Below are 24,996 nucleotides of genomic sequence, written 5' to 3' on the forward strand. Positions count from 1 at the left end.
AATGCTTTACAGCGTGCTCTCTATTTAGGTCTGGAATACATACAATATGCTAACCATCGATAATACACATATACAAATACATATATGCGAGTCGTATGTATGTATGTATGTGCATTCATTTTCTTTTGTTTGTTATTAAGACACATTTTTTTATGTAATTTTCTTTTTGTAATTAGTAAGTCGACGAGTGTAAATTGTATTATCTTACTTTGTGTTTTGTTTTTTTCATTTCTTTTATATATATATATATATATATTTTTTTTTTTTTTTTAATGAGTCGTCGCTTCTCCCTTCTCTTCAGTTGGCTGTGCGTCAATTCAATTCAAAACGATTTAATTTATTTACATTTGTTTAACACTCAGAGCTTAGATCGTACTAAGAGTTATCTATGCATATAATAATAATAAGAGTATTTGAAAAAAAAAAAATGTTTTTTTTTTTTAATTTTTAATTTTTTTATTAATATATATTTATTTTATTATTAAAATGTTGCCATCAAATATCTGTTTAACTCTATATACAAGCATTTGCAATATTATAAATTAAAAAAAAAAAAAATATTGTTAGTTATATATATATATATATATATATATATGTGTATATATATATATATTTAAGTTTACAAATTTATGCATATATGTGTATATATTTTTTATTTCAATTTCGATTTTCGTTTTATTTTTTAAATAAATGCGCTTAGTTAAGACAATTTCTGGGCCAGGCCAGGCCAGATCCTAGATCTAGTCTATTATACCAAAAAAAAAAGTATATATATATAAATGTGTATACATATATATGTATGCATATGTATGTATATGTATGCATGTATGTATATATATAGAACAACAACAATTCTCAATGCTAATTCTAGACGGAATTTCCAATAAAAAAAAAAAAAACTTTATATGCCTTTCACATAGTTTCATTATTTATATATATATACATATACATATATATATGTATATATATAGCATGGATATCAATTTATTATATGTACATGAATAAATAGTATGTGTGTAAATTCTATATTTCGATATAGACACATATATATCTGTATATATATGTATGTATATATATATCGACATATATATGTATGTATATGCCTAACATTTATACGCGCGTGCCATTTATAGCCGGATATCAATGGATAATACATATATTTTAAATATATATATTTGCATTTTAACATTATGTTCTGTGTGTGCTCTCGAAAAGGTATACATCAATATAGTTATGTGTATACATATATAGTATATGTATTTATATATATATATATTTATATATTTTAACACTCAAATTTGTTATCGTTTATCGCTAATCGTTTGCTTTTTGCTTTTCCTTTTCTTTTATTTTTATTTTTTTCCATAGATAAACACACTCAATATCTATAAAAAAAATTCACTACATCTTTACGTTTTATTTCATTTCTTTTTTCTTTTTTTAGGTATACTGCCTGTGTGTGTATGTGTATGTGTGTGTAAATGAAGAAACTACCTATGTAACCAGCTAACATTAAACATCTGCAACTGCTCAATCCGTATCCGTATCCGTATCCGTATCCGCACCTGTTTCGGACTCCGTCTCCTGCTCCTGCTCCCCTTCCATCCTCTCCGTCGCCTGTCCCTCCTCCTGCTCTCGCTCCTCTATATAGTATAACACTTTGTAGTTCGTCTGCTGTAGGTACCGTGTGTTCCGCCTTGCTGCCCACCTCCTGATGCCCACTCACAACATGTCCGCAAAGGAGCCGTATTGCTCGTGGAAGATCGGACGGCAGCACTCCTCGACGGCATCGTATTTGTAGTTGTAGCGACTGCGGCCAGTGTGACCGTATCGATGTTTCGGCTTCTGCTTTTGCTGCTGCTGTTGTTGCTGTTGTTTCTTGTGGCTGGAGATGGAGCTGTTGCAGCAACAGTTGCTGTTGCTGTTGCCGTTGCTGTTGCTGTTGCTGCAGCAATTGCTGCAATTGTTGTTGATACGCTGATGCGTATGCAGATGCGAATGCGAATGCGAATGCGAATGTGGCTGGTAGTAGTGGATGGCGTGGCATGAGGCAGTCTTTGTATTGTATTCCTATAGAGAGTGAAAGAGATAGAGAGAATGATTTATTAATTCGAAAAGTGCAATCAAATTATGCACAGTTAATTGAAATTTAATCATGCATTTATTATTTAAATTATTACAAATTTAACTTAATTATATTAATCGCTTTCGTTTCACAAAGAAAAATCGATGTGGTTTACAAATACTCAGAGATTTATTTAGGGATTGAGTTTCTTCAGTTGGTATTAGTAAATTTTGCGAAAAAACGAGGGATCGAACTTGATTCCCAGCTTCCTCAGATAGTATCCCTCATCTTATATGCTACTCTTTACTACACTTTATTTTCTATTCGCTATTCTTTCTTCTCTATCCCCAATTCTCTATACTCTCTGCTTTCTATTCTTTACTCTCCATTATGCATTCTCTTTTCTCTATTTTATAGTCCCTATAGTTTATTCTCTACTCTCAATTCTATTTTTTCCTTTCTCTATATTCTATTCTTTATTCTCAATTCCTTCTTTCTTATCCAATATTTAGTCCTTTATTATCTAGTCCTTTATCCTCTATCTATCTGTATATTATTATTATCTATCTCTATTTTCTATTTTCTGTTTTCTATTTATTCACTATTTACAATTCCCTTATTCCTTTCTCTATATTCTATTATTCATTGTTTCTATCCTCTATCCTTTATGAAGCATCCTATATCCTATATCTTCTATCCTCTATCCTATATCCCATATCCTATATCCTATATCCTATATCCCATATCCTATATCCCATATCCTATATCCTATATCCTATATCATATATCCCATATCCTATATCCCATATCCTATATCCTATATCCTATATCATATATCTATATATCCATATCCTATATCCTATATCCTATATCCTATATCCTATATCCTATATCCTATATCCTATATCCTATATCCTATATCCTATATCCTATATCCTATATCCTATATCCTATATCATATATCCCATATCCTATATCCCATATCCTATATCCTATATACTATATCATATATCCCATATCCTATATCCCATATCCTATATCCTATATCCTATATCATATATCCCATATCCTATATCCCATATCCTATATCCTATATCCTATATCATATATCCCATATCCTATATCCTATATCCTATATCCTATATCCTATATCCTATATCCTATATACTCGATCCTCTATCATCTATTTTCTATCATCTATCCTCTATCCTATCTCCTCTATTATCTATTTTTTAGTCCCAATTCTCTCTTCTTCTGCTCTTCTCTCTTCTGCTTTTTTTTGTTTTCTGTGTCTGGCAAACTGTTATATTTATAAAATCAGATTTCTTCTATTCTCTTGTCTCCTACTCCATCTTCTTTATCATTGTGTTGCTCTCTCTCTCACACTACCTGTCCCTCCCTCTACCTCCCCCCCTCTCTCTTCCACTACATTTTGCTTATCAGTCGCCGTAAATTTTGAGTGTCTGTCTGGCTGCTGTCTCTTTGCTCTCGCTGGTCAGCAAAATATTGCCAAAAATTTGTCGCAACAAATTGCCAAAAGGTTTTCCCCTCCATTTATTGCTGTCGCTGGCGCACTGCCCGCTCTCCCCCTCTCTCTCTCCCTCTCTCTCTCTCTCTCTCTCTCTCTCTCTCTCTCTCTCTCTCTCTCTCTCTCTCTCTCACGCTGTGTATAGCATTTACGAATGCTTGAAGGTTGCTGCTGCTGCTGCTGTGGCCCTGAAGCCGCATATATATTATCAATAAATTGCATCTGACTGCCAACGCAGTTGCTTCGCCTGCCACGCCCACGCAGCGCCCTCATAGCTATGCTTCAGTTTATTATTAAAAGGCAAAATAAAATGTTGTCTTTCTCCCACTCGCTCTCTCTCCCTCGCTCTCTCTCTCTCTCTCTCTCTCTCTCTCCTTCTCTCCCCTCTCTCTCTCTCTCGCTCTGTTGGCACTCTCGTGCAGCTGCCGCTTGTGGCACCTTGTTCTAATTTATTTATTGCCGCATGCATGTACAATATAATTTTATTGGGTGTCTGGCCAGCAGCGGGTAGCTGCCCGTTAAGCCACCCTTCTCCTCACTTATCTATGGTTGCCATTTTGTGCTTGTCTTGGCATTCACACACACAGACACACACAAACACACACACACACACGGTCACTTGACCGCATTGCGAGCTTTAACAATTACGTTGGAAAATTTGTGAAAAGTCAACTGGATAACGGGCCGCCAATTTGATACACTTGCTCCACTCACACACACACACACACTCGCACACACATGCGCACCCTTGTTATTGTTGCTGCTGTTCAAGGGGCAGCGCTTGACATTTGGCGCCAAAGTTATTAAGCGGATAGACGAGCTGCGTACTACGAAAAGCGGCTTAAACAACACGCAAATGTTTTACAAAAGCAACAGCGCTCACACACGCACACACACACACGCAGCAGCAGCACACATGTGCGTGTGTGTGTGTGACGCAAAAGGTGACCTGCCTCCGCTTCTGCTTTTGCCTCTACCTCTGCCCGCTCGCCTCGAACGCTTTTTGTTTTAAGTTTATTGATGTCGACGTGCGTTTTTCATGCCTCAGCAAACAGTTGCACGAAAGTGGACAAAGAGACAGAGAGCGGGAGGGAGAGAGACAGAGAGTGAGAGAGAGAGAGAGAGAGAGAGGGAAAAAGGGAGGGAGGAAGCGAGAGAGATGATGGCAGACGCGTCTGCGACGTGACAAAACCCATTATAGATGCCACCGCAAAGATAACACTTCGACAGAGGACCCAGGCCAGCAGCAGAGGCAGAGGCAGAGGCAGCAGCAGCGGCAGCAGCGGCAGCTACAGGTCGACGGCAGAGGCAGAGACGTGGGCAGAGGCCAAGCTGTTGGAGTCTGAGAGCTCGCATGAAGCGCCAGCTGCAGCTGATGGATGTGTGCATAATGTGTGTGTGTGTGTGTGTGTGTGTGTGTGTGTGTGTGTGTGAGCGTATGAATGGCAATGAAACAGGCAGTCCCAAAAATAAAATGATAAGACTCATAACATACCCCGCAGGCGAAGCAAGCAGGCATGCCAGACTAAGAAACACGAGACAAAACTTTTGAAAAGATAAGTGAAGAAATAAGATAGAGCTAGAGAAAGAGAAAGAGATGGAGAGTGTGAGAGAGAGGAAGAGAGAGGGAAAAAGAGAGAGACGGAGAGAAAGAAAGAGATAGAGTGAGTGAGTGAGAGAGAAAGCGAGAGAGAGAGAGAGAGAAAACAAGAAAGTTATATCAACACTGAGAGAAATTAGCTCTAAGCTGTATGCCTGGCATGACATACACATACGTATGCAATATACATAGATACATACATGCATAAATTAAAAAAGTTTATAGTTACATATACACTGAGAGAAATCTAAATGAAGTCATCTGCCTATCAGAAGTCTTAGGAATCGAAGGGGTTTTCCAATATCTCAGAGCAGGCACAACAACTCGAAAGACTGTGCAGGGTATCTGCTAGTCGAGCAACTGTGTTTTGTTTGCTCAGCTTTGGCATTTGTTTCACAGTTTTTGGGATATGGAGAATAGTGACGAGGGGTGACGAGGGGTGACGAGAGGGACATCGGGTGCGGCTTCATAAATTTCATTTTGTAACCATCAAAAAGTTAAGTCAACGATAAATTGAATGGCTGCTTGATTGACTGATTGACTGACTGGTTGACTGGCTGACTGACAGAATGAATGAGACGTTGCCATGACCCCGTGTCCTTCCACTAGCACCCAAACGAGACCCAGCCATCCGCAGGCTCCCGCTCGCCTGGACACAGTTGTCAGCTGGTTGACCCCAACCTAACCCCCTCCCCCACCTGAAAAAAGAGAGAATTAAGTCAGGCTGTTGGCGCTGCTGTTCGTCGGAAATTATGCGGCTCGTCGGCTGGCCAGACAGCGCAGACAGTTGTGCACACATGCACACCTGCACACCTGCACACCTGCAGGCAGACACCTGGACAGCGGCACAGCATCAGAAGGCTTTACTATATATCCGAAAAAGCAACAACAACTACAACAACGGCAACATGCCACAAGTCAAAAGCCGTCAAAAAGCGTCATTGAACTTTTAACCAACTTATCGGGCCATGTAGCGCACTGTCCAAAGAAGCACGGCCTATGTGGGCGTGTTGGGGGCGTGTCACGCACATGCTACATGGTCATATAATGAAAGGACACACAAATCGGCACAGCGGCAAGAGAGTGACAAAATGGAGGAGGAGTAGCAGCAGGACAGAATGAGAGAGAGAGAGAGAGAGAGAGAGAGAGAGAGAGCAGCGGTTCGGTAAGTTCGGCATGTCCAAGGGTCAATTCATTGGAATGCTATAGAATAATATATTATGCATATATATGCATAAATTGCCGACTTGAATAAAGTTGAGACTATGAGCAGACAAATAAAAAGAAAACAAGTTGTCAAAGGAGACAGAGAGACAGAGACAGAGACAGAGAGAATGTCCTTTTCTTAACTCATTTTAAATTTTTTTTTACCAAGAAATAAAAATTTTGTATAATTTTGTATATTAGACACAAGGTTAATAGAGCAGACATAGGTAAAATTTTAATATAAATATAAATTAAAGCTCTTAAAAAACGTTGTATAAATTATAAAAAAAAAAGAAACAAATTTTAAAAAATACCAACTTACTGCCTCTTGAGTTTACGCTATTTACCAGTCTGTCTATCTATATAAATATATATATATATATATATATATATATATATATATATATATCTGTCGCGAACTAACAAAAGCTGTTGCCTACTTAGTGGGGCTCGAAAGTTTTCGCACAGTGGGCGGCGTAAGGCGTTTCCGCATAAAACTTAAAATATGCTTTGACTATATTATATACACATATATATATTTCGATATCTCTTGCAAATATTATGTACATCAATAATGTCTTTAGCTTTAGCTGAATTAAGCAGTTTGCAAAAAAAATATATATATATATAAAGGGAAAAAGTGTTGCCTACTTATTCGAGCGCTAAAGTTTGCGGCAGAGCACTTCAAGTCTCTCTCTCTGTGTGTGTATGTGTGTGTGTGTGCTTTTTCTTTCTGTTTTCTTTTTAAGGCGCTGGCGATTTTCGACCAGTGGAAAATTCTGACAGGTCATAAATTGGCGCCACGAGTGGGCCAAAAAAGGGGCGGACACACACACACACACGCACACACTCAGACTGCAAAAGCCAATGCACAGCTATCGGCGCGCGGGGGCCTCGCTTGTTGTCTGCAAACACCAACACCAGCAGCAACACACCGATGAGTGTTGCTGTTGGTTGTTTGCCTGCTGCCCCCTGCCCGCTGCCCGCTGCCCGCTGCCTGCTGCCTGCTGCCTGCTGCCTGCGTCAGGGCCGTTGTTTATATTCCGCACCGAAACGAAAGCACCACGAAAGGCAGCCCAAACAAAAGCCGTTGCACAAACATAGGTGTGAAGCGGACAACAACAACAACAGCAGCAGCAGCAGCAACGGCAGCAACAAAAAAGCAATAAGCAAAACAACATCAAACTAAGTGGCATTGCCGCATACGGCCAAGTGGAGTATACGCGGCCCGAATGGAACAAAGGAAGATTTTTTATTAAATATGAAATATGAAATGAATAGAAAACAATCAAAACAAAGGCTTAATTGGCTGGAAAAGTAATTACAAATAATTTGAGTGAAGCGAAGAAATCAAATTGCACTGCAGGGTATCTGGCGGTCAAGCACATTGCAAATAATCCACAAATATATAAATAAATTTTTTAAAATATATTTCAATTATGAGCATACAAAACAGGGTATCTGCCAGTCAAGGGAAATTAAATAATAAAATTCAGAAAAATATCGATTAAAATAAAGATAAATTATAAAAATGCAAAATTTGTTTATTTACTTTTATTTTATACGGTATCTACTAGTCAATCACATTTTAAAAATTGCAAAAAAACGTTGATTGACTGAAATATAAATAAAAACAAACAAAATATAACAGAAATTAGCAAAACTTTGCCCTTTGCTGTTCTCTCTTTGCTGTTTTCCAGGGTATCTGCTAGTCGGCTATTTGCTTGCACTCACGCGCTTATTTGCCCGTTGCGCTGCATTGTTGTTGCGGCTGCTTTACTTGTACAGTTAATGAAGCAAGCGCCGCATCGCGTTACGTTGCCAAACTAAAAGTTCGACTTGGTCTGGTCTCTCGTCCGGCCGGACGGAAAACACGGAGAAGGCCAGTGAAAAGGAAAAGGAGAAAAAAAAAGGCGAAGCAAATAATTGTCGCTCAACGTTTTATTAGCCGGAGAGCAACAAAATGGCGGCCAGCGGAAACGGAAACTGATTGTGCGGCTGTGCCACCACCCAACCACCGCTGACACCACACACACACACACACACTCGCGCACACACACACACACTCACATACAACGCAACGTTTGTCTATGCTGCAAATTGTCAAATCTGATCTCATTAAAAGCGCGCGCGATTTGTGCGCGTTTCGCGCGCGACTTTCCAATCAGCCGACCATTTGACATTTGGTGCCTCAACCGTTGATTAAGCGAAGTGGCGGGCAGCAGGCAGCGGGCACCAAGCGGCGGTTACTGTGTGCCACATGGACACACACGCTTGTGGCGCTGCCTCGATATCTCGTCAATCGTTTTGTTTGTTTGCCAAAAAAAATTGACTTTGAGATGTGCTTTGCACAGCCTGATTGATGGGCGGCAGTGGCAGTGGCTGTGGCGGTAGAGGCGGTGGCGGCAGAGGCAGCCGCGGCCAGATAGCAAAAGGACGACGCGGCGAGGCACCAGCGGCAATTCGGATTTCGTATTTCGGATTTCGTCTGCTGCCCAAGTGGGGGCCCCGTCGATGCGACAGAGTCGCTTTTGTTTTTAACTTTAGCGCGCTCCTCCTGTCATTTGCATTCCATGTCTTCTTATTCTCTTTTCTTTTTTTTTTTGTTTTGTTTTTGACTATTGCCTTGACGGCATTTGATTGCAGCTGCGCCGCTAAATTTGTGAACTTGCCTCTGGGCCAGGCCAACGTAGCGTAATTAATGTGTCTGCATCGTTGGCTTGCCTCGATTTAGTTCTGCTGAACATCACAAAAGCTCGAATGGATATGGGAAATTTTAATTGCAGAATTCTATAAAGCCATCAAGTGATTGGGGAAAGCTAAACTAAAGAGCTGCTGAAAGTCTTCACAGACTTCATATATGGAATACAACTATAGATAGCAAAGGTCTCAGAAGTTGAACTATGGGCGACTGAGGATCTCTGAAGATCTTTGAGCATCTCTGAAGATCTTTGAGCATCTCTGAAGATCTTTGAGAATCTCTGAAGATATTTGAGGATCTTTAAAGATATCTGAAGATCTCTGAACATCTCTCAGGATTTCTGAAGATCCCTCAGGATCTCTGAAGATCTTTGAGGATCTCTGAAGATCTTTGAGAATCTCTGAAGATATTTGAGGATCTTTAAAGATATCTGAAGATCTCTGAACATATCTCAGTATTTCTGAAGATCCCTCAGGATCTCTGAAGATCCCTCAGGATCTCTGAAGATACCTCAGGATCTCTGAAGATCTGTCAGGATATATGGGCATACATTGGGCGACACAGCTTGAGATAGATGGCAGTCAAGTCTGTCCGAAAATTCGAGTCAGTTCGACTCTAGTCTGGCTATCAGGAACAATAGCTTCTAGACCGTAATCTTGCAATACTCTAGAATTGAACAGAATAAGAAATGCAACACATTTCAGCAATGCGGCGAAGAATTGTAGAAGCAGAGATAATGAAGATCTAAATGCTCGCTAACAGACCCAAGAACAAGACCTAAAGAGTCTTATAATAATAATCAGCAATTAATTACATTAAAAAGAAATATAAACTGGGTGATTTTCTGAACTCAAATAGCTTTTATCTAGCCGAAACATTTTTTATTTTTTTTATTTTTTTATTTTACCACTATCTCCTATACATCGAGGGATATTGATAGATCTCCGTTCACCAATCATTTCAGCACGTCGTTCTATTCAGGAATATATATACTTTGTAGTGCTATCATTCGAGTACTTAACACTCGCATTCAATTCTCTTCACAATATCTCCAACGATTTTGCCCAAAAACCATTTCTAGAAAATAAATGTATTTAAATTCATGGCCAACTACGTGATGGCTATAGATTTTCCATATGCCATGGCTATATCAACTGCTATCTGGGCTATCTAAACCGCTTATCTGCATTATCTTTTGGCCATTTAATTTATGAGTTTCTTAACTGATTTTCATATGCGATTTACTTATAAACGTCTCGCTGCAGCTTAAGCATAATTACACTGCACTATCAAAATACGTTTGGCAGTCACGCACACAGAGCGAGCGAGCGAGAGAGTGAGTGAGAGAGGCAGAGGGAGATGGAGTGGGAGTGGGAGAGGTAGAGCGAGAGCAAGAGGAAGAGACGCTCCCCTAGTGACATCCTCTCAAGTCGACTTTGCTGCCGATAATTTAATGGTCTGCCATTTAATCTGCATTGAATTTATTATCTTGGAAAAAATTAATCTTGATATGTGGCCCGCTTATGGCGACGCTCGCTCACCCGCTCGCTCGTTCGCTGCTTCGCTCGCCCAACAGAAATAGCTAAAAAGCAGCTCGAGGCACGCGTCGCAGCCAGCGTCGCCTCGGTGTATATCTCATAAAAATTTGCAATTGCTGGCAACGCATCTGTTCGCCAAGTGTCTCTAAATCTTTAAAGAATTATTTACTACAGTTTTTCTTGCTCCCGCAGACGACGCAGTTTCACAAAAAAAAAAAAAAAAAAAAAAAAAAAAACAGAGAATGAAACCACAACAACAACAGCAACAAGACAAGATAAAGAAGAATGGGCGCAAATGGTGGGTGATTTGCAGACAACCCCCAAGAACCGTCGCAGTTTCAGTCCAAGGCTGACAATGTCAACAGCAGCAGCAGCAGCAGCAGCGGCGGCGGTGGCGGTGGCAGCGGCAGCGGTTGTGGCGTCGACAGCGGCAGCAACCACCAAACTAAGCTGAGCCACCGTTGAGCCACCCTCATGTTATTGCGCTACGCCTGCCATTGTCCGCTTTGGCCTCTGCCCTGCCCTATCCTGTCCTGCCCTGCCCTGCCCACGCCGGCGTGTCCTTGGTGAGGCGAGTTACCATTCCGTCTCGCCTGTTGGCGCCCTACCAGCGCACACTGGTGCCAAAGCATGCGGGAAGAGATCACATCAATGTTTATAAAGGATAGGCGAGCTTTAGCACAAATTGAGCTAGATAATTTTCAAACAATATTTATGTGAAAAAAATGTATATGAATGTAAAATATATGTATATGTAATTTTTAATAAATATTTGAATATGTTTTTAATATTTTAAAATATAAAAATAAGAAATATTCAATAATTTAAATAAAAATATTGTTTTGCCTAATATTTTATAAATATATTTTTAAATAAAATATATATATTTATAACTCAAATTAATTTACAAAATATTTGTTAAATATCTCAAATATTTCAAAATTTAATTATGTGAATATTTAGCGCTAGAATTTTTTATTTTTATTTATTATTATTATTATTATTATTATTATTATTATTATTATTATTATTATTATTATTTTTTTTTTTTTTTGCTCAGATTAGTTTTATTTGAATTATTTGAAAGAATTAAAACTAAAGAAAACAAATTTTATGAATTTAAAATATTTGTTTAAGATAATTTAAGCATATAAATTTTAAGTATATGTTGCAATAAAAAAAAATTGTTTTTAATATTGTATATTTTATTAAAGAATCCCAAAAATAAATTTAAAAATTGATTTTGTTAAATAAATAAGTTTATAGTTATATATTTTCTAAAATTTAATTTGAATTTAATTAAAAGAAATGAACGTATTGACAAGTATGTAGATAACAAGAATAATGAAATTAAATAATAAGAAAAATATCGATTTGTATCTAAATATATTTTTATATTTTATAATTTGTGCTTTTTTTCAAGTATTTTTTTGTTTGTTTCTTAGCCTGTGCACCACCGTGACGAGCGCGTAGCTGTGCCTTGTCTGCAAATTTATTATGTTATGTCTCCGGCTTCGTTTCGGGCGCCAACAGTGGGTTAAGGTTTCTTTTTTTTCGGTCTTCCTCTATCTCTCTCACTCGCTCGCTCTCTCTCTCTGTCTCGCTCTGTGTATGTGTGTAATTGTTGAAGGGCATGACGGCCCAAGCCAAAACTAAACCAAGACCAAGACCAATACTAATACCAATACCAATAGCAATAGCAATCGTTGGCCTGCTCGGCAGCCCGCCCCCTGCTACAGTTTTTGTGGATCCTGAATTTTTAGCTGGGGACATGGCAATTTCTATGTCACTCGCTGTCGCTGCTGCTGTCGCTGCTGCTGTCGCTGTCGCTGTCCTTGTCGCTGTCCCTCTGCCTGTCCCCAGTCCTCTGGCCTGCTGGCCATCATTCAATTTTAATCAGCATGGCTAAATCTCACCAGCCAGACAAGACTCTAGAGCCAACTGCCGCTTCGAGCTGCTTATCGAAACTGGCAACTGTGCGTTGAATTTGGCCAGCAGCGCACAACAAAAGGCAAAAGCGGAGCTGAGACGCGTTTGACCAGCTGCCGGAATACTAGATACCCCTTCAATTGCAGTTTGCAACTTCTATAAGAGAGAGTGAAAGAGAGAGAGAGAGAGAGAGAGAGAGATCTAGGGTAAGAGTCAGCTATTCTAATCAAATCAGAGAATCTGTCTCCCTCTCTCTCTCTCTCTCTCACACACACTCTATATACATATTTCCCATATCTCTGCTTATAGCTGATATGGCCGCACTGTCCAGTGTATTCCAAAAATAGAAATATGTGGAGAGCACATTTAAAATGCGACAACAACAAATTGACAAATTTCAACAATTTTGCCGTTTGTTGCTCTACTTCTTCTACTTCTGCCTCTGCTTCGTCTTCTTTGCATTGCAATTGAATTGGTTTCATTTTTTTTTTTTTTTTTTTTTTCTGTGTTCAGTTTTTGGTATTTTCGCATTGTTGTTGGCCGCTTTGCGTTTGCTCATTTCTTTTATTATGGCTAAGTGAATGTTTGCGTCCGATTTGCCTGCATATGTGGCGGCACTCCTATCCCTAAGTCCAATCCCTACTCCTGCTGCTGCTCCTACTCCTGCCCTACTTTAAATGTGGCATCTGACCGCCATTGTCCAGCTACGAAGCCATGTGGAACTCCCTGACTCTGGCTGCAGAGGAGACCTGCTGGAAATCCATTCGAAATCCATTTTCATATTTGCGAACAGACGTTTGGCATTTGATGTGGCTCTGATTTTATTTGGGTTGCCCTTTTGGCTGCTCCTGCCCTGCTCGCCCGCCTCTGTCTCCCCCGTCTGCCTGTCTGCCTTTCTGTCTGTCTGTCTGTCTGCTCGTCCTTCACTGTTGTTGGCTTGCTTTATTAGCCTGTTTTGTTGATGTTGCTGGTTACGAGCGATTTGGCAACATTTAAACGATTTTCAAGTGAGCCGCGCCGCTTGGGTTTCCTATTTTTTCTCTCCCTCTCCCTCTCCCTCGCTCGCTCTACTTCTTCTTTCGCCAAGCGTTGCCAAGCACCGGAAAAGTTTACAGAGAGGCACAGATGAAGTGAGAGAGGGAGCACAACATACGATAACTGCTGTCAAATGGACTGTATACAAATCGTTTTCAGATCAAGTTTTTGGCCAAGCTGAATGAAGTTTAACAAGTCCCAGAGATCACTGTATGTGTGTGCATGCGTGTGTGTGTGTGTGTGTATGAATGGACTCAGATTGCAGCCAGGTGAATAATGCATGAGTGCAAGTGTGTGCCATAGTTGAATTTCATATTACATATTCAATTAAGAGCACACGCAAGCAGTGCATAATTGATGGAAGTTCGAATCGAATCGGGCTAAAAGACTGTTTGATGCCTTTTTGAGAGCACATCAATGAGTGATTGTAAGCCAAATGCAATTACAATTTACAGAGAGAGAGAGAGAGTGAGAGAGTGAGAGAGAGAGAGAGAGAGGGGGGAGGGAGAGACAGAGTGCTTTACATTACTTAAGAAGCCACTGCAGCCCGTTACGTAATACTACCTGAAGCGCAGCTGAGGTGCAGCTGATTCTGTTGATATATATTCGATGCATGAATGAATACACATGTGAATCATTTGGCATTCACACTTGCCGCAATTACAGCTAAGCAATCGATGAATTGATTCATATGCTGCAATATTTAAAACTGTTTTTATCTGAGTCGATTCGAGCTGTGCGAACTCTATGGAGTTATTACTAAATACTTTCTGCTTCAGAATATATGAATATATGAATCATTTGGCATTCACACTTGCCGCAATTGCAGCTAAGCAATCGATGAATTGATTCATATGCTGCAATATTTATATCGAATCTGAGTCGATGACTCGACTCGAGCTGTGCGAACTCTATGGAGTTATTACTAAATACTTTCTGCCTCAGAATATATGAATAAATGAATCATTTGGCATTCACACTTGCCGCAATTGCAGCTAAGCAATCGATGAATTGATTCATATGCTGCAATATTTATATCGAATCTGAGTCGATGACTCGACTCGAGCTGTGCGAACTCTATGGAGTTATTACTAAATACTTTCGGCTTCAGTCAGCCACCCACACAAGCGGCTGCTCGCTTGCTACTTAGCACTCGGGGCAAATTAGTTGCGCCGAGGCACAATTGCGACTATAAATCAACACATGGACAACAACAACAACAACAACAACAACAGCCGCAGCAGCAGTAGCAGCAGCAACAACAACAACAACAGCTCGCACTTTGCAACAGATTTTTTATGGTGCCCAAAAACGTGCGCCCTTGCGGATGTGAATGAGAATGCGGATATCAATGTGAATGTGAATGAGAATGTGAATGTGCTCAAAAGCATTTCAACAGTGTCTCCGTCTCGGTCTACGCTTCGGTGTCGGTCTCAGGCTCAGATGCTGTCTTGCTCGAGTCGAATCGCATCGCTGATTCACCCCAAAATGCTGTGAACCCCGCCCATTCGCCCAATCGGCCGCTGCCCTCGGCTCAGCCGCGACCCTGTCGAATGCACAAAGCGCACGCACAATTGTGCAAATTGACAGATTTATAACAAAATGCAATGAATAACAGCATCGTTCATTCACAAGGGTTGCTGCCGGCAGCAATCGATTGTTGAGCCAGAGAGCATATTGGCCGCATTGGACGGACTGCATCTTAGGCTGTAAGAGTTTTAATGCTGATATTGGGATTTCGATTTCAACAGGCGCCTTAATGGCCTCACTTGCGCACTCATAATCCCTGTGGCAGACCAAGAAAATGGGGGCATGTGTGCGTGTGTGTGTGTGTGTGCAAACAAGTTCCCACATAGCTGCCCGGAGAGATGATGCGGTCCGCATCCGAGTCCGAATCCGGCATTACCCCAGTTTCAGTTGCACAGATGAATATATATATATATATATATATATATATATATATGTAAAAAATAAGAGTGAAGCAGTAGAAGAAGAGACAGAGACAGACAGCGAGGGACAGAGACAGAGAGAGAATCAAATCTATGAAGTTCAATCAGTTTTAATTGATTCATTTCGTGGGTATTGAAAGGGGGCAAACAGCGCAAGGCCGAGGGCGAGGGCGAGGGCGAGGGCAAGGGCGGGCGCGGGGGCAAGCTGCCCGCTACAGATAATGACGATGTTGTCTGTTGCTGCCGCGCTGCCTGTTAATAAATTTATTATCTTGGGAATATCCGAGAGCGGCCAAAGCGACGACGTCGACGTCGACGGCGACGGCGACTGCGACTGCAGCGACAGCAGCATCGGTAGCGGAAATGCCTCGTTGATTTGAAATGGAGCCCTGGGTCTGGGCCAAGCCGCAAATTTATTATGATTAAAGTTGAAAAGTTGAAATTGATGCTGCAACAGTTAGAGCGACAACAACAACAACAACAACAACAACAGGGCTCAGCTGGGGTGGGGCAGGGAGGTGAGCATAAAAGAATTGTATATACAAAGATAAACAGAATTGGGACAGCAGTAGTTATAATAATAATAACGATAACGATTACGATAACGATAATCATGACGATAACAATGACGACGAGCAGCATAACTTTTAAGGCTGAGTCACAAACGAGGCTTTGGGTGAGCGAGAGCCGAGGCAGAGCTAAAACGTTTAGCAGGTGTCATTAGTGAAAGAGAAAAGCTTTATAAGTGTGTGCCGCTGGAGATCTTCAGAATTTGCAGAGATTTTCGCCGTTTATACTCATTTATACATGCACCAGCAATCAATAAATCGTGTTGAGAGAGTGCTAATGGAACTCCTTGGCACTGAGGCCGAGATAAGAGACTCTGCTTTGTTTCATATGTGTTTGGAATATTTTTTATGGTGTAATGCATAGCTATTTATAGCTGTTCTTTACAAGTGATTTTTCTAGATATTTCTAATTCCATTTTTTCTTTTTGCTTTCCATTTCAAGAAGTTTTTGTTTTAAATTTTGATTTATTTAATTAAAGTTTATTTTTGTTTTTAATATTTTTAATATTAATTTTTAATTTAAAATTGAATATAATTTATTGCATTTTATCATTATTTGCATTTTATATTTAATGTATTTTTTATATTTATATTATTTTCGTTTTCATTTGATTTATTATTATTATTTTTATTTATTTAATTTATGTTTTCATATTATTATTATTATTTTTTTTTAAATTTATTTTCTATTATTAAAATTTTTTTTGAGTCTATTTATTTATATTACTATATTTTTATTGTTTGTTTTTTTTTTTTTTTTTTTTTATCTATTATTTATAGATGGGTTCTACCACAACATTTTTTAACATATGTAAAATCTAATTGATAATAATGAGCAAAACCAATATTAACTGTTAAATAAAGTTGAGTGGACAGTAAGGGATTGAACTACTATTAATATAAGTCATCATCAAGTACTCTTAAAATCTACAATATTAGATATATTATCAATATACCATACATCTATCTTTCACTTTAATATCTTCAATATCATATCATCAATATCCCATATATTTATCCAACACTTCAATATCTTCCATATCATATACATCATTAATACATTACATTTATCCTTCATTCTAATATCTTCCATATATCATCAATATCCCATATATCTATCCTTCACTTCAATATTCCTATCCAATTCATTTATAATAAATATTATCGTATCAATTCACATCATATTATATCATATCATATCAGATCAAATCTCTTATTGAATATTATTCTCTCCAATTTTCATTGTACTCACCATAACAATGCTCCATTTCTTGCATATGTGACGCAGGGCCTTTTTGTAGCATCACGGTTTCATGGTCCAGAAGTTCTTTTTGGGTTTCGCGCCGGTGGCCACTGAGATGGCGCCGCCCGTTGCGGAGCCCGTGGCGGATGCAATCGAACGGCCCGACGCCCGCTGCTGATCCGCCGAGCAGCGTCGCGGATAATTGAATGGCGACATCGAGCTGCCGCCTGTCATCTCGCCCATGCCCATGGCCAGGCTCGTATTCATGGGCATGCCCATGCCCATGGCCATGTTCATTGGCATTGGCATCCCCATGCCCATATTCATGCCCATGCCCATTGGCATGCCCATGCCGGCTATGCCCTGATCCTCGCCACAGCTGGCCATGCTGCTCTTCGAGGTGGAGGTGCCCGACGCTGTCGAGGATCGGCAGCTGCGCAGGTTGTGCGGCAGTGTGCTGCTGTTGCCGTTATTGTTGTTGTTGCTGTTGCAGTTGCTGTTGTTGTTGCTGTTGCTGTTGCTGCTGCTGCTGTTGCTGTGGTTCATCATTGTGGGATTGTGCCCATGGCTATGGCTATGACTGTGACTATGGCTATGGCTATGGCTAGTGGGCGTGGCCGTCTTATAGTAGCGCAAACTCTCATTGTAGCTGGCGCCGCTGCTGCTGCCGCTGCCGCTGAAGCCGCTGTCGAGGTCGCCCTCATCGAACTCCGGATTGATGCAGCTGCTGTGCGCATGATCCTTCAGCTCCATGCTGTTCAGCGTGCTCGACAAGTTCTCGAGGCTGGCGTGCGAGGCCGAGCTGGAGTTGGATGCGGCGCTGGCCGCGGCACCGCCCAGCAGACCGCCGCGACGCGGCCGCTGCCCGGTGCTCAGCACATTCTTGCCTTGCACGGAGGAGGACGAGGAGGAGGAGTTGCCAACGGCGCCGCTGCCGCTGCCACTGCCACTGCCACTGCCGCTGCCACTGCCGCTGCTGCAGCTGGTGCTGGTGGCTGGCGCCTCGTGCTGCACATCGTTGGAGCTGGCGCTGGCCGGGCCACCGTGGCTGGGGCTGATGTCGGGCGGCGTGGGCGGCATTATGAGCGCCTCCAGCGACAGATTGAGCTCGTCCAGCACACGGAAATGATTGTGCTGGACGCGACGCAGCTCCTCCTTGACGTTGCCCGCACTGGACGTGGCAATGCGATTGTCGGAGAGCACTTTGCGTATCTTCTGATCGCTAACCTCCTCGTACAGGTTCTCGGTGGTGCCGTAGCGTGTGGTATACGTGTGCCTGTCCCGCTCCTCGGCGCTGGGCGACGACGATGTGGACTGGCCGCTGTGCGACGATGACTTCGAGCGGAAGCTCTTGGCCAGCAGCGCCCGGATCGAGTTGCGCGGCGGACTCTTTGACGGCGCGTGATGATGTCCATTGCCCTGGCCCTGGGCGGGCACGTTCGTATGGCATTTGGCGGCGCCGGGCTCGTAATAGGCATAGGAGTAGACGTGATTGAATGGCGCAGCAGCTGCCGCTCCAGCTGGGCCACTGGCGCCCATGGCTCCAGCACTTGCGCCACCCACACCACCCACACCAGCTGCACCTCCGGCACCACCGGCACCACCGCCTCCATTGTAGGCCACATGCAGCGAGGCCGTGGACGACATGCCGGCCGCTGAGCCAGCCCCGTGCGAGGGCGTGGCACTGCTGCTGCCGGGCGTCATGACGCCAGCGGCAAAGCCATAATCCAGCGACGAGGTGGACGACGACGACTGCGCCGTGGCGGTGGGCTCGAAGCGCTCCATTGTGGCAGCGATGTTCTTGCGTGACCATTTGACCTGTGAATTATCGAAACGCATGATTAAATATCGATCGAGTTGCTCTCCAAAAGCCCAGCGATACGCGAGCTGTAATTAATGCTGTGCATACTTTGTGCGAGCAGTGTAAATGTGTGAAGGTGTTCATTACGCCTCAGCGGGAATCTTTCATAGAGACACATATTCAATTTAGTAGCTCTCGCATTTATATTTCTTGAATTCAGTTTACCAAACAAAAATGTTAATTTAAATAATAAAATATTATTAATAAATATATCATATAAAGGATCAAGTACATGATTATATTTAATCAATTTTTTCAATTTTTTTTCGGCATATGTAAATAAAAAAATATGAATTTCAAATAAATAAATATAAATAAACAAATTTTAAACATATTTTTAATATGTTCCATAATTTCCAAAATTAAAAAATTTGTGATTTTTTTATTCTTAAATTTATTTGAAATTAAAATACATTTTATTTTCATTTTTATATTTGTTTATTTATATATTCATTATATTTTATTTATTTTAAATAATTCTTTTGTACGCTTTTAAATATTTGCATTTTTATAGTTTTATTTTATATTTTTTCCCAATATTTTAATTGTTAGATATCTTTAAATATCAAAATCAATATATGTCCTTATTTTTTTTTTAACAAAATATTATTTCGAAATATTAATCAAAAGTTTTTTTTTACCTTTTTATTATTTTCTCAGTATTAAAAAAAATTATTTATTAATATATATATATATATATATATATATATATATATATATATATATATATATATATATATATATATATATATATGTATATATATATATTTTTTTAAGAGTTTATAACTAACTCATAATTCTAGCCAAGTTCTTGTTTCATTCTCACCTGTTGCTCCACATCCATTTTGTGGTTGCTGCGGCGACTGTGTCCGCGTCGTCGTCGCTCCGTGAAGGGCTCGCCGTGTCCGCCCTGGAGCAGCAGCATCTCTCCGTTCTGCTGCGACGACGATGAGGAGGACGAGGGCGGCGCTGGCATGCAGAACTCAATGCTGTCCATGTCGTCCGGAAAGATTAGATCGCCGCGATGGCCATGGTGATGGCCCAGCGTGGCGGCCCCATGTCCAAGGCCGCCCATGCCCATGCCCAGCCCGCCATGGCCATGACCGTGTCCGTGTCCATGGCCGTGGCCGTGCGCCATGCCATGGCCGTGGCCGTGGCCGCTCATAGTTAGCTGATTGCGCTGCAGGTGGCGCATGGAGCCGTGTCCGGGTGCACTGTGCACAGCCACCGTGGTCTGTGTCTGCAATTGTTGATGCTGATGCTGCTGCTGCTGCTGCAATGTGGGTGGTGGGTAATCGGCCGGCGGCGGCGGTGCAAAGCTGGCGAATTGTGGCGAGGCGCATCGATTCTGAAATTTGGACGCTGCGGCGGCGGTGCTGCTGGCGCTGCCTGGATACATGTTGATGCTCTCCTTATTTTGTAATGCTTTCTCGCTGAGCAACCGACAGTAATATGCTGACGCTCTCGGTTATCGTTATCGTTATCGCTATCGTTATCGGCTCCAGTGGCGAAGTTTCGAAGAGCGAAAGAGTAGTCCACTCAAGCGCACATCGTCTAGAAGAGATGAGGGGCGAGAAGAAGAGAGAGAAAACAAAGCCATTAATCAGCGTTGGAATTGAAAGCGTTACGAATGCGCATGCGGGCGGGCGGATGAATGGATGGGGCATCGTAGCCGTTGCCCAAAACACAGCCAGTAATAGCAACAGCAACAGCAACAGAAACAGAAACAGAACGACACATGACTGACATGCCATGCCATGCCAAAATCCCACAAATAAAAGCTGGAATTATGAGCTTTGCTCCGGCACCGAAGCAGCAGGCACTGAGCCAGCGAAAACTCCAATCCCAATTTATTTATGCGACCGCCAAACAAAACATTGTTGCCGCCGCAACAACAACAACAACAACAACAACAATAGGAACAACAACACGCATGTAAAACATTTGGCGTTGGCATGCCATTTCCCAGTTCTCAGTTCTCAGTTCCCAGTTCCCAGTTGCCAGTTAGCAGCAGTTCCCATCTACCATCTACCAGCTCCCAGTTCCAGAGTCGTCCACTCGACGAATGCCATAAAACAGCATTAAAGCTATTAACAGGCGGCAAGCGCAGGCAGAGTTATTTCATACCCTCTAATTGGCAATTGTAATGGGGTATATGCACATGCTGATACAGCAAGTGATGATAATGGACAAAGTATCATATGACTCGACTATTTACAATCTGTATTTTAAACTTATAAAAAGAATTTTCTTTAAACAAAATGTAGAATGATTTATATTTTTACATTATATAATAAATGTATATTTCTTTTTAATGTTTATATATGTGTTTAAACTTTTTTTTTATATTTTATGAATTTATATATATTTATATATATATATATATATATACATCTTAATATTTATTTATGTGTTTTTCAATAGTTTTTTGTTTATATTTCTTTTCTTAGTATTTTTTCTTTTTCTTTATTTTTAATAATTGACTTATGTTTTTTAAGTTTTTAAATTTTGTATACACATTTTCTTAAATATATTATTTTTTAAATAAATGTATATTATTTTTTAAATATATTTTTTCTTTTAACTTTTTTAATTAATTTTTTCTTTTTATATATATTTAGTATTTTTTTTTTTCAATTAACTTATTTTTTGTATGCTTTGTTTTTTGTGCATATATATATTTTTTATTTATTATTTTTTTTATTATTATATTTAATTTTATATATAATTTTTAGCCATTTTTCTTTAAGATTAATACATGTTAATATTGTCCAAAGAGGTTCTCAGGTAAAGCTCTATCGCTCTCACTTGTCTCACACTTGTCAAATGGAACGTTCAACTTTTTACAGGGCATCTGTTAGTCGTTGTCGCTCACTCGCTGCTCCACAATTCATTTCATGCTTGTGCTTCTTCTTCTCGTGCGTGTGTGACTGATAGCAAAGCCGAAACTGAGATCCGCTCTATCTTCGTTTTTGGCCGCGCTGCCACCCGCTGTTAATCCTTTCGCCCGTCTCTCCACCATCCGGCCATCTCGCTGGTCCGGTGGCCCACCCACCCACTTTTACGAGCCAGTGGCCATAAATCAATCAGGAGAGCACTGGGCGCAGATCGCCTTTATGAGCCACTCGCAGCCGTCCAGCCGCAACTCGGCTAATCCTTGAGGCAGCCGGCAACCGAGTGCACCATCCCCCCCCTGCATCTGCTGCGCTGCCTCAAGGCCAACATCATCCAGCCAATTGAAATGCGCTGCAATTCTGGCTGGCAACATGCAAATCTTTTTCATGCCACCGAATGTTGCACTCGCCACAAATTTCGTGTTATTGTTGTTGACTGGATGTTGCTGTTGTTCTCTCCTTCCCCCATGGCTTGATTAGTCAGCTATGCAATTTGTCGTCCGTCTTTTCGCATCTCTCGTTATGTGCATACGAAAACTAATTGCTTGCACTGTAAATTCTTGACCAGAACTTGCATTTCTAGAGTATTTAGCATTCGGCATGCTTTGCTGATATTTGTTATTGTTGCTATGCTTGTTTCTTCTTTGCTTCTTCTTTTTTGAGGCATTTCGATTTCACTGCACAGCAATAACGAACTACAAACAACAACAATCGAGGAAAGGCAGCAGGAAGCAGGGGCGGGAGTGGGAGCAGGAGCGGAATGCCTGTCGGACCATCGAGCAGCAACTGGCAATCATTTTTATCCCACGCTGATTGATATATCAAATTGATAGCCGTGTGCCGTGCGCCATGGCCAAAAATGTTGTTTAGTTATTTTTGTTATTGTACTGGGCATCGAGTAGAACCTACCAGCTGGCCAGCTCTGCTGACGATGGACACCTACGCCAATAGGCTGCCCCTGGCGCTGGCTTTGCTACTGCTCCTGCTCCCTGTTGCTTCCCCTAGCTCAGCGGCACAGCCCGCACTCCTATTCCTGCTCCTGCTCCAGCTCTTGCTCCTGCACCCTCTTCCATGCAACACCCTCAACGTTTTGAGTGTCTGAATGCGTGTGCGCGCTTATTTGTTTCATCAATTCGACTCTTTTTTTTTTTGTTTTTGCCTATATTTTGCCACTGTTTTGTAGCCTGTTTTTGGTTTAGCCTTTTTCAGTTTTAGCCGATTGCATTTCACATGCAAATTTTAACGAGTTGTTTGCGGTCGTCTATGCCACAGCAACAGCAACAACAACAGCAAATCATTGCCGTTTATTTGCAGGCAACATTTTGATTTGGCTGATTGAGTTTGCCCATGTCGAAGATTAAAAATAAAAAAAGGCGGAGCTATCCAGAAACTAGCTAAATGCCATAGCCGACCAGAAATGTCCAGCAACTGATCAAATGCATTTTTTCCAATTTAAATAATAAAAACATTTCTCTAATATATGTATATGTGTACATATATGGAAGTAGTAGAAAATTCTATAGCCATGCGATTTCCATTTCCAGTGCATAATTGAGTTGCCTGCAGAAAATTGATTTTTGCTAAGCGCTTCGCAAACACCAATTGCCAATTGAACAAACAGCTAAGCAAGGATATGCCTATATATTATATTTTATATGCATATAAATGCATATATATAGGCTAGGCATAGAATGGAACTGTGGCTTGACTCATAGAACTTAAAAGGTACAAAGGACTTGCTCAGGTTCTTTAACCATGTTTCGAATTTTATGAGATTTTGTGGACAATTGCTTATTTTTTTTTTTTTATATTTTGTTATTTTTTTTATACTTTTTTATAATTTATATTTTATATTTTACATATCATACTGCATATTTTATATTTAATTTTGTATATTTTATATTTTATTTTCAAAATTTAAAATTGTATATTTCATATTTTACTTTTTTTATTTTTTATCTTATATTTTTATTTACATTTTATATTTAATAGTTTATATTTATATTTTATATTATATATTTTATATTTTATAACCTATATTTTAAATTTTATGTTCTATATTTAATATTTAATATTTTATGTTTTATATTTTATATTTAATATTTTATATTTTAAATTTAATATTTTATATTTTTTATTTTAAATTTTATATTTTACATTTTACGTTTTATATATTTTATTTTTCAAGACAGATTGCAAATACAAAATTTATAAAAAGAAAAAAATGTTCACTCTACTAAGAAATTCAATCTTTTTCCTTTAATAACTATTTTCTCTAGCCCAAGTACCGTTTGCTTCTGCAAGTTTCCCCATGACTATTTAGCAGTTATGTAATTACCTTTGATTGTGATACATTCTACAATTATAGTCGAGCCTGTTAAAAAAGTAGTTCAAGAAACAGCTATAATAGCTTGAATATGTAATAGCTGGGCTAAATTAGTTTTGCGCTATTAGCTTTTTGCTGGAATTACGTAAATTGTGTTTTCGATATATCAATTATCGATTTGCTTGAATCGATTAGCTTCTTTTTTGCCATTTTTTTTTTTTTGTAGCCAAGTCTCAGCTCAGCTGGACTCGTGCACAGGTAGTCATTTTTTATTCAGAATTGGCCTGATTGCCAGACCCCCCCCGCGCCACCGACTGACTGGCCGTGACTCCCTCACTCGGTGTAGGTGTATGTGTGTGTGTCTGTTTGTGTTTGTGTGTGGGCGTTTGGGCAAAGCAATTTAGCCAAGGCTATTTCTATGATTTGAAGTTGTTTTATTAAACTTTTTTCGTGCAGCAGCTGAAGCAGTAAAGCGCGGCAGCTTATATATGTATTTCTAGCTATCTATCTATTAGGTAGCCAAAAGTATCTTATGGATACGTGGTGGCAGCT

At 40.3% G+C, this 24,996-nt stretch overlaps 2 protein-coding genes across 2 annotated transcripts in view; both read right to left on the reverse strand.

Annotated features, from left to right (window-relative positions):
• Positions 1 to 1,456: 1,456 nt before the first annotated feature.
• On the reverse strand, positions 1,457 to 17,462 carry LOC122756727 (protein hunchback-like). The gene is made up of 2 exons (XM_044007018.1): positions 17,373 to 17,462; positions 1,457 to 2,070 (listed from the first exon to the last, which is right to left on the reverse strand). The coding sequence occupies exons 1-2, from the start codon at positions 17,373 to 17,375 to the stop codon at positions 1,723 to 1,725; spliced, it is 351 nt and encodes a 116-aa protein (XP_043862953.1). The 5' UTR covers positions 17,376 to 17,462; the 3' UTR covers positions 1,457 to 1,722.
• LOC6584432 (hornerin) overlaps positions 17,372 to 24,996 on the reverse strand; it is a 40,823-nt gene continuing 33,198 nt past the window's right edge. The window contains exons 3-4 of the mRNA XM_032732233.2: positions 20,051 to 20,778; positions 17,372 to 19,181 (exon numbers count right to left, since the gene is read on the reverse strand). Of these exons, the coding sequence (XP_032588124.1) occupies positions 17,424 to 19,181; positions 20,051 to 20,623 (2,331 nt within the window). The 5' untranslated portion in view covers positions 20,624 to 20,778 and the 3' untranslated portion in view covers positions 17,372 to 17,423. The remainder of the gene's footprint in view (positions 19,182 to 20,050; positions 20,779 to 24,996) is intronic.

The sequence above is a fragment of the Drosophila mojavensis genome, unplaced genomic scaffold (assembly GCF_018153725.1).
Source record: "Drosophila mojavensis isolate 15081-1352.22 unplaced genomic scaffold, ASM1815372v1 contig_136, whole genome shotgun sequence".
Taxonomy (NCBI): domain Eukaryota; kingdom Metazoa; phylum Arthropoda; class Insecta; order Diptera; family Drosophilidae; genus Drosophila; species Drosophila mojavensis.